The 11,219-nt window shown below is 35.3% G+C and overlaps 1 protein-coding gene across 1 annotated transcript; it reads left to right on the top strand.

Annotated features, from left to right (window-relative positions):
* The first annotated feature begins 596 nt into the window (after positions 1 to 596).
* LOC115211929 (S-crystallin 4) lies at positions 597 to 10,435 on the top strand. Its single transcript, XM_029780680.2, has 6 exons — positions 597 to 872; positions 4,678 to 4,773; positions 5,406 to 5,521; positions 7,801 to 7,830; positions 9,273 to 9,380; positions 10,025 to 10,435. Exons 1-6 carry the CDS (start codon positions 740 to 742, stop codon positions 10,187 to 10,189), a joined length of 648 nt encoding a protein of 215 aa, XP_029636540.1. The 5' UTR covers positions 597 to 739; the 3' UTR covers positions 10,190 to 10,435.
* Positions 10,436 to 11,219: the final 784 nt, after the last annotated feature.

The raw sequence follows: 11,219 nt of genomic DNA, 5'->3' as shown, positions 1-11,219 counted from the left end.
ATACGTGTGTCTATTAAAGTGCAGATGCGCAGATTATTTAAACTGTTATGATTAATAACCCTGAAAATGTTCATTTACAGTTGTGGAACTGCACCAAAAACACGTAGATGCAATGCACAAATTACATAACGACAGCACAAATAAAACTACATGACTGTATATGTGTGTGTGAGTAAATATATGCTCCCGCATACACACGTGTCAATCGTCATCTATATATACATATATATATATATATATATATATATATATATATATATATATATATATATATATATATATACATACATACACGCTTACATATATTGGCATCATCACACCATTTTGCAGAAGTTGTAATGAAGAATAATAATGCAGACACTACTGAGACTATGCAAATTTGCAATTACTGGCTATTTAAAACGCAGTGCAATGCTTGCATTCGGAAAACACCCAATTCCCAGTAAGTTTATCTTATTATCTTGCAGCTGTAATTACTGCAATTAAAAGTTGAATCAGCCGTGATTGCAGTGTATTTGCACCTGTAATGACACTTGGGCCTTTTCAGAAAGTTAATGATCGCATGTAATCTTACGAACTATAAAATCCATTGTAATCTGTGAAGTTTCAAGCATTTTCCTCACTCTGTCACTGCAGAATATTCAGTAAGCATTTCAGCTTTCAGAAAGATAACGAATCCGTCTTGCTGTGAATTCAGTTGATTTAAACACAACACCAACACCACCAACCAGACATAACAATGCCTTCCTATACTCTCCACTACTTCAACCACCGTGGCCGTGCTGAAATCTGCCGTATGCTTTTCGCAGCAGCTGGTGTCCAGTACAATGACCGCAGGATCGAATCATCTGAATGGGGCAACATGAGAAGCAGTATGTACAGTCTCTTCTTCTTCTTCTTCTTCTTCTTCTTCTTTCTCCAATAATAATAATAATAATAATAGTTATTATTATTATTATTATCATTATTATTATTATTATTATTATCATTAAGGCGGCGAGCTGGCAGAAACGTTAGCATGCCGGACGAAATGCTTAGCAGTATTTCGTCTGCCGTTACGTTGTGAGTTCAAATTCCGCCGAGGTCGACTTTGCCTCTCATCCTTTCGGGGTCGATAAATTAAGTACCAGTTACGCACTGGGGTTGATATAATCGGCTTAATCCGTCTGTCTGTTCTTGTTTGTCTCATCTATGCTTAGCCCGGTGTGGGTAATAATGAAATAGGTATTTTGCTTGTCGTTACGTTCTGAGCTCAAATTCCGCCCAAGTTGACTTCAACCTTCATTCTTTCGGGGTTGATAAAAGAAGTACCAGATGAAGACTGGGTTAAATGTAATCGATGCATCCCCACCTCTCCCATGCTGCTGTGGTGGTAAAAATTTGAAATCATTATTATTTCTAATTTTGACAAAAGCCCACGTTCTTAAGGAGAGAGTAAGTCAATTACATTGACGCCTGTGCTCAACCTCTACTTATTTTATCCTTTCGGTATCTATAAAATAAAGTACCAGTTAAATAAGGAGGGGTTCAAATAATCGACTTGACACGGTCAGCTCAAAATTTTGGCTCTTGTACGGAAATTAGAAAAAATATTACCATTATGGAAGCGATCTGGCAGAGTCATTTATACTCTGCGTTGTAAGTTCAAATCCCAGTAGGATCAACATCGACGAATCATCGTTTCGGGTTAGATTAAATAAAGTACCACATAGGTACTAAGATTGATGGTATCGACAAATATCTCCTCAAAATTGCAAGTCTCGTGTCAAAATTAGGAATTGTTATTATTATTATTATTATTATTATTATTATTATTATTATTATTATTATTATTATTATTATTATTATTATTATTATTATTATTATTATTATTATTATGATTGAGTGAGAGAGCAACACGTACCATCAAAGTGACTTTGGGGTAAAGTATACGAAGCCCAGTATACCCATCATGACTATCCGTCTAATGAGGGTATACCAGGCACATGCATCAGGACTATATTCGTGCAACATGGTGACCTTATATCAAGGTAAACAATGCATGACCTTGCAGGTGAGGCCCAAGATGAATTAAGGTAATCGGTCACAATGGCGTATAAAAGGCCGCGGTCACAACATTATCTGGAACAGCACACTGATTCTATGCAGGGTTCAAAAACCAACGATTTTGAAAGGAGGAGGTACGTAAATTTCTTCAGCCACGAAAAAATGCTAGGAAGCACTTTGTTCGGCGTGTTGATAATGCTGCGGCTCAGCACTTTTGTATTTCAATGATAAATCATTATCTCATATTCCTTTACTTCCCACAACGGGCTAACCATAGAGGGGAAAATCAAGGAAAGATAAAGGGATTAAGTCGAATACGTCGACCCCAGTGTGTAACTGGTACTTAATTTATCGACCCCGAAAGGATGAAAGGCAAATTTGAACTCAGAACGTAACGGCAGACGAAATACCGCTAAGCATTTCGCCCGTCGCGTTAACGTTTCTACCAAATCATTATTTCAGTTACGGCGGCGTATTCGGCGAGACAAGAACAAAATGAACCGTAGTATACATTTCATCAGATTTTATGTGAAAATCATTGTATTATTTAGTTACATGTCTTTCCTCACTCAAATATGATTGCATTCCTTGGTATTTTACTATACCAATTCTGAGGGTCGAAAAATAATTACCAGTTTATCCATTTAGATTGCAGGGCGATACAAATAAAAAATAGCTTTCGCTAAATTTTCTGGACACTTATCATTTATGGGCATTTTATTAGCTGACTTTGTCGGGGATAGGTGACAGCGTTCCACTAAAAGTCATTTAAATTATAGTAACACATCAGTGTTCAAATTTTTCGGCGCATATTAATTGTTCTGCGATTGATAAGAAGAGTAACAGTTATGCACATGACTTCAAGTCAATAAATTGTATTCATTCTTTAGATACTTCCTGGCGTGGTGAAAATTGTTAAGATGTTTTGCATATTAACAAATGTATTTCATGTGTCAATGTCCAAGAATTATTCATACCCGCACCGAACTAACAGCAAGATATCATCCGGTGGCTGTCTGCCAGACGCCGATAAATTGAATCAGTCCTTGACAGCTACCTCTGATGCTTTGTCTCCCCACAACTAGTGAAGCTAACAGCTAATTAGGGTCACATCAAATCCCAAAAAGATTGCAATAATTGTGTTGGTTATCCCAACAAAGGGGAGTAAGAGGATAGCGTCATTTTCTCTCCTTAAAGACCAAAGCAAGGTTCGAGGTCAAAACTATAACGTTGTTTAATAATACAGTACGTATCACACCGTGCTTCTACTAACAGCTCAGCACTCAGGGTCTATTGAACATTTTCTTGGCGATGGACAGAGTTCAGTGAAATACACTGATATGCAAACAACCAGCTACATTGGACTGTTGAGAGTTATGAACATTGGCTATATACTCAGTGCCCTTTAACATTTCGCACAATGTGCACAAAGTTTAGCATTATAGCATAAATTACTATAATGTATACATAACCACAACATTTACCCCTTAACAAACCATTCTACCAGCCTGTAACTAGGTCTGAACATGTGGCTATATCAGCGCATTGTGCTCATTGTCCAATATTTTTAACTGCCAATGGAAATGACCACCTAGGTGTGTTTCGGTTTATGTAGTCAATAAATAGGCAACGCAGTTTACTGTGAAAGGACATTTAGCATAATTGTTAGTAAACCATAAAATGCAAAACATCTCACTTTTGTAAACAGCCCATTCACTCTATCGGTCATATATTTTAGTTGACAACTCAGAAAAGTATACAAGTTGGGTATTTTTTTCCTTCGTGTTGCCCCACCTGAGGGTGTGCTCAAATAAAATGAACCCGCTTAACGACCCTTAATCAATTGACAACATGGTTATATATAATAAGTGTTATCTGGCATCTGCTGTGCTTAGGTCTGCACGAAGAGTTTATTTCAGGTTAAAGTGATGAAAGCAAGTAAACATTGAGTAACCCATTATCCATATCAGTTTAATATCTTCAAGTCCATGTTTTCGAAGGTTGAGACGGTGATTTTAAATATAAATGTTTACAATAATAGTGCACATAATTGGAAACAGTCAACAAGTTTCATCCCAGTGCATGTTTGGGTCATCAGCTTCCAAGAAATAGTGGCCAAATATCCCCCAAATAATACATTAATGCCTTAAATGGAAAGGCACTTTGGGTATACCTATAAGAATAAGGATGACATACAATGCCTTCCACCAAAGTTTTGTCCTTGCTGAGATTATTCAACAGCAACCATAAAGTTATAAACTCTCCCCAAACATCCTTTCTAAGCGGCTGGTTTAATACTATACTTCAGTTTGTTTTGAATAGACAGTCGGCAAGAATATCCGACACAAGTTTCACCCACATTCTCCTTTCCTAATTCAGGTTATGAACTGCATGCAATGAAGTAGCATGCAACACTATATCTTACTACTTATGACTCGAAAAACCCCTATGCCTGGATCGACGAGAGGATATCCGACTAAAAAAGCAAAGAATTAATGTGAAGAAAAATGTGATGGTTTGACCGAATCTGGAATCAGTGTTTGATATTTGCATGCATCTCCCTCTTCGCAGCAGAAAAGAAAAAAGAAACTAGCAATCCTCATTTTCTAAGTGTATAATATTTTATTGCAGAAATGCCCTGCTCAATGATGCCAATGTTAGAGTTGGACAACAAAATACAGATCCCCCAGAGTATGGCTATGGCCAGATACTTGGCTAGAGAATTTGGTAAGTAACGTGTCATTCTCAACACATTGCGCTGTGCATGTTTGTGTATGCGTTAAGAGGAGTTGCAAATGTTCGCAATATGCGTAGGCCTTAATAAAATTGTGATACATTCAGGCGAATGTCAACAAGAAAACCAGAGTAAAACAGAGAGAGAGTAAAAAGCGTTTATTCTTTTTTTCCACGTGTGATTGCAACAGGGAAATATACATAAGGAAAATGTGGTCGAATTAATCCATGATAGAAGCTTAGACCTATGTGTTGGCGTGAATAAATGCGGTTGTATGTAGAGCCTAGGTTTGTTGAATTATATAAAATATATTTATAATTTTGGCAATGGTGTAGCAGAAGAGACATAACTTTTGAGAATCATCTAAGGCAGTGGGTTCCTGTCCAAACCAAGATCCACCTCTAAGTAAGTACTCGCAAAAATTGTGGAAATGAACGAGCAAGTAATCGAGTTTAAATACGTGCTAAAAGTGAATTCTACAAAGTGCCTAGGCAATTATGTCAAACAGGCGGCACATTGTTATCATATGATTTGGCTGTGTATCTGCGTGCGTACATGTTTGTGTGGGTGTGAATGTTTTACGTAAGGTTGTGCGTTAATGTATTTTCTATTATAAACAATCTAGGTTTCCACGGCAAAAACAACATTGATATGGCCAGAGTTGATTACATCTCTGACAGTTTCTATGATATACTGGATGACTACCTGAGGATATATCACGATAAAGATGGCCGAATGATGGTAAGATAAATTATTCTATTGACGTTTAGATACAAAATTGAATTAAATACAAAATTGAATATAGGCGTAGGAGTGGCTATGTGGTAAGTAGCTTGCTCACCAACCACATGGTTCCGGGTTCAATCCCACCGCGTGGCACCTTGGGCAAGTGTCTTCTACTATAGCCTCGGGCCGACCAAAGCCTTGTGAGTGAATTTGGTAGACAGAAACTGAAAGAAGCCCGTCGTATATATGTATATATGTACATGTGTGTATATGTTTGTGTGTCTGTGTTTGTTCCCCCAACATCGCTTGACAACCGATACTGATGTGGTTACATTACCGCAAATTAGCAGTTCGGCAAAACAGACCAATAGAATAAGTACTAAGCTTACAAAGAATAAGTCCTGGGGTCGATTTGCTCGACTAAAGGCGGTGCTCCAGCATGGCCACAGTCAAATGACTGAAATAAGTAAAAGAGTAAAAGAGTAAATATATCATTCATAAATTTTATATCACTGAAATAACGAAAATGTATCCCTTCGCATCTTATAATGTGTTATCATATAGTTGTAGGATAACGAAACTACTACATGAGTAAAGAATAGAGCGACCATAAAAACAAACAGTTTGAGATATATGATATCTCTTAGAAGCAATTTTCTCTTTTTATTATATTTCTCCCAGTCGTGCCGTGACTGTAATCTCGATTTTCAATTAACTTAAACTTTTAATAGATTTTGAGAAAAGGATTAGATTTATCAGCATCCAGTTCAAACCAAAAGACAACAGAAAACAGACCAAAATAAAATTTTAGCTGGGGCTTAATAGTCACGTTTAATCTCCCATGTATTTTAATTTTATTAATTTTTCAAACCTTATGTTGCATGTTAGTATTTTCAATGGAAACCAATAGAAATATTTGATATAACGAGAGGAATTTATTGGATATGACTTCTCATATATTTTGTAGCATTGCAATGAAAAACAGTAATAAGGAACTTTTTGTTGTATTCACATTTAGTACCTTGGTTATTAATCTAATGTTCTCTAATTATCTCTATTAGTATTACCAATACTTTATTTGTAAACAGTCCATCTCCAACAGGGAATAACTTCCACAAATGAGATATAGGGATGTGTATCATTACACTGCCAGATTAAGAGTGAGTTTAAAATTCAAGATATTTATTCAAACAATAGGAGGGAATGTATTGTTCTTTGTAGAGCGTGTATTAAACGGTGAGGTGAATTCCTCCATCATGAGTTATATACACGGGGTCGCTACTAGTATTGCATGTTTTAAAATTTCAAAGAAAAGTATTTTTCTTAGAATACGGTTACAAATACCATGGAAAAATGGAATATAATATATTCTTTTCTGTCCTGCATTTAAATCTGGTTATCTGTCACGTGAATTAAAATAAAATCATACCTGTCATGCCAAAGATTAAACGCATTGTTGAGTAGAGAACTCGCCTCACAGACTCCTATAACTGGAGTAGGGAAGAAAACATTCGCCTTTCTAAAAATATAAGAGTTGCACGAATATATATCTCTAGAGCCAGTTTTGTAAATTACCAACCTCAGATTGGTGCATGCACCAGTAAGTAATTGATGCTAATATTGGAGATGTCAAAATATAAAACAATGTGGCTCAATCATAAGCATTTCACCAACAGAATGCGATTGAAACTTAACCTAGAATCCCACAGACATCTCACTTTCTGAAAGTGCAATTCTAGTTTGCCCAAAATGGCATTGCAGAAGTTAAAATTAGCACAATATAGATAATACAAGTCAGTTCACGCTATAGCTGACTTTAATGATATTATCCTCTTTCCAACATACTTTCTCAGTTGACCATGGACCAATTCTTTGCCACCTAAATATCTGTAAATAAATGTGGAGCGCTAATCGCATTAAAATTTGGATGCACGAGACATCTATAATGGTAAGAGACAATATGTCAAAACTCATTGTTATAGCAGCCATTCTTAATACTGGATGGTCCAAGGAAGAAATTTTCATTCCACAAATTCCCTTTATGATGTGACCATCAAGTTTTAAGGGTAGTCACAATGCGACAAAAATGTTTTTGTAGTATTTGTATCTCGTATACATTTACGAAAACAGATAAAATCATTGGCCGATGGATTTTTCAAAATAAATATAAGATATATCCATAATTTTATAATTTTAGAAATATTTGAATAATATCTATGCGGTACATAAAATAAAACTTGTTGGAAACAAGGTATTTTAAAGTTCCTGTTCTGTTTTTTTCTTTCTTGTTTCAGTTCAACAGATCCAAGGATATGAATTTTTCTGTAAGTTCTGATCATTATCAAACAAATATGCCTTGCATTTTTTAAATATTTTTCTTATTAGAGTTCATTTTTTATTAACCCTTTGTATATATGAGTAAAGCAGGTTTGATCATAGTAATCCAAAAACATTCTTTGATCTCTCTCAAAGTATGAAAATTGTGCGTGTGTTTCTACTGCCTACATATAATTTGAAAATAATAAAATTTTAATGTTTGTTTTATGATTCTTTCAAATAACGTAGGTTATTTGGCAGTATAAATAGTACTGATCCAAATACATCACAATATACGCTTCACCCTTAGCTTCACCCTTCCAAACTGAATAAAGAAACAACTGCAATATATTGGACACATTTCTTTCACTCTTTACGCCGATTAAACAAAATAATTCTACTGTATCACATCTGCACTATATCAAAGTATAACGTTTTATACATTGACTTAATATTAAAATGGAGACTTAATGCTTTCAGCGTGTGCAAACAAAACAGTTCGTTTCTTTTTCCAGGTTATTTTATTAATTTTGCATGTATTTCAGTCAAATATCTTTGCTGATGTTGATTCTGTTCATCTCTGTATATTCATTTGGAGTCATATTGGTATATCTTGTTTAAATTTTACTTAACTGGATAAAGTGGTGTTAAAAAAATATTTTGCCGGCTATTTCTGAATAACAGATTTATCTAACTTCTGAATAGGTTAGTAGGAAGGCATATATCTGCGTCGGCATTGATGCTAATGTGTATCTATTTCTTTACTACCCACAAGGGGCTAAACATAGAGGGAAGAACAAGGGCAGACAAACGGATTAAGTCGATTATATCGACCCCAGTGCGTAACTGGTACTTAATTTATCGACCCCGAAAGGATGAAAGGCAAAGTCGACCTCGGCGGAATTTGAACTCAGAACGTAGCGGCAGACGAAATACGGCTACGCATTTCGCCCGGTTTGCTAACGTTTCTGCCAGCTCGCCGCCTTCGTTTCTGCCAGCTCGCCGCCTTCGTTTCTGCCAGCTCGCCGCATTGATGCTAATGTGTATCGACCAAGCTTTCTTCTCAACAACAACGGCGAGGTGAAAAGAGAGTTTTATACACGAGCAACTACTAAATCTCCACAAATGATCTGGCGAAGGTTTCTCATTTTTATAAGAATTAATTCATAAATGAAATGCAAATCGCTCTCCATCGCATAATTAAACTTTCTGGCACAATTGATATGAACATATGAAGAGACTTTTACGGCTTCCTACGTCTGAGAAATACGAAATAAGTTATATAATATACCGTGTTATATTACATATTGTGGATGTATAAAATATTTTTGGCTGGCATCATTAATTTTAACATTAGTGCTAGATGTTGGAAACATAAACGTATTAATTTATTCTGGCTGTTATATTTCTCAAATTGTTGTTATTCATGAATGTTACATTTAAATTACAGCCTGAAAAGCGTACGAGATACCAAGAAACCTGCCGCCGAATTCTCCCTTTCTTGGAGAGAACACTGGAGATGCGTAACGGAGGTAACCAGTTCTTTATGGGTGACCAGGTAAGTAGAGCTTGAATTGTGTTTTTTGAATTGTCATCGTAACTAGAAAATATATATCAGCATGATGTAAATACGTTTGAGGATGCAGATAAATTTATCCATGGGCATTACTTTTCAAAAGAAACACTGCTGTATTAAACTTAAACTCGATGTCCTTGCTTTCAATTATAAGTTCCGAACAGAAACTCTATTCTGTTTGTGATTTTATTAGAGGACTGTAAGAAGAGAATTTGTCCATGAAACTAAACTAAGCTATTCATACCTGATTACCTCAAAACCTTTAATGTTGCTGTTTGCAAATGCCAGTTCTATATAACCAAGAGCTACTGGCACTCAGACATATAAATGTTAAGTGTGTGTGTGTGTGTAAGTAGTATTGAACGCATATTCTAGACTTTATCTTTGCAAAGGAACTGCAATTTAATTTTAAAAAGTCGAAACTAGAATGTGAAGGGTTTTCAATGCACATATAATTCATTGAAGATTTCAGTCTTCGTTGTATCAGTTTGATTATTTACTGAAATGTAATGAAGCGTTTCGGCTTTGAAATTTAGTTTCTTATTTTACTCTTGATTTCTTGGTATGAATTAAATAAACAATACAAATTCCCTTACGATATTCATTTATTTCTAATCATGTTTTAGATTACCATGGCTGATATGATGTGCTTCTGTGCCCTTGAAAATCCACTGACTGAAGACCAGAATTTTCTCAGGAACTATCCCAAACTTCAGGCTCTGAGAAACCGCGTCATCAATCACCCTAAAATGTCTAACTACCTCCAGAAAAGATCCCGTACAGAATTCTAAGTCCGAAAACGAATCAATAGTTAATCAAGGCATACGGAAACAATTATTTTGCTTTTTGTAATCAACTTTGATCTGTAACAATCTCCCACAAATGTATGGATTAAAACTATTACAAACATTATTGAGAAATGATATTTATAACAGCTGATGCTGTCTGCTACATTTTATACTTTAGATACCCGTATCGTGGGTGGTCTAAATAAAAATATTTGATTAGAATTTCAATAAAAATTTAACAAAAATATTTACTTCTTTCTCTTCCTTTTATTTCCCTCCCCATCTCTTTCTCTCCCCATGTCTCTCTTGATATTTATTTCAAGAGAAAACTGATTACCAGAGCTGTCGCGACTGGCTTCAGAATATATAATAAAAATTACAGTACGTTCGATTCTCATTATATTCTAGAGCCTTATATAGTTTATTATTACAAAATAAGAAAGACTAGCGAATGCATATGATATTTCTATTTCCTTCCTGTTTTATATGCAACGGTGCAGAGGTAAATATATTAAAGATTAGCAAAATTTTTGTTAGTCTATCATTGTATATGAGCACCAGTAAAATCATGCATAAATCAACGAGATAACGGTAACATCCAGCGATTTAATTATACTTCTACTGATTCTAGTGGGTACTTAATTCATCTTCTCAAGGGTGGGCAAATGTCACAAAGCGGTTTGAATGTTTAATAACTACTGTATTTTTTTCTTTTTGTTTTGAATTTACACTACCATAGTATCATATACAGTACATATAGAAAATAAATTTACTACTACCGAAGTTGCACTAGTTATGAAATGTATGTAACCTGAACTTTACGTGCTCCATTCCCTAAATTCTGGATATACATATATATGTGTATATGTCTGTGTTTGTGTGTGTTTTGTGTGTGTTTGTGTGTGTGTGTTCCACAAGATATGTAGACGTACACAAAATCGGAACAAACGGAAAGAAGTTCTCTTCATTTAGCATACAATCTATCGTAACAGTTTCATGCCTTTATCAGTGATATGGAACGAAGTTGGTGACG

The sequence above is a fragment of the Octopus sinensis genome, linkage group LG5 (assembly GCF_006345805.1).
Source record: "Octopus sinensis linkage group LG5, ASM634580v1, whole genome shotgun sequence".
Lineage (NCBI taxonomy): Eukaryota > Metazoa > Mollusca > Cephalopoda > Octopoda > Octopodidae > Octopus > Octopus sinensis.
This window is presented reverse-complemented; position numbering and strand designations above follow the sequence as displayed.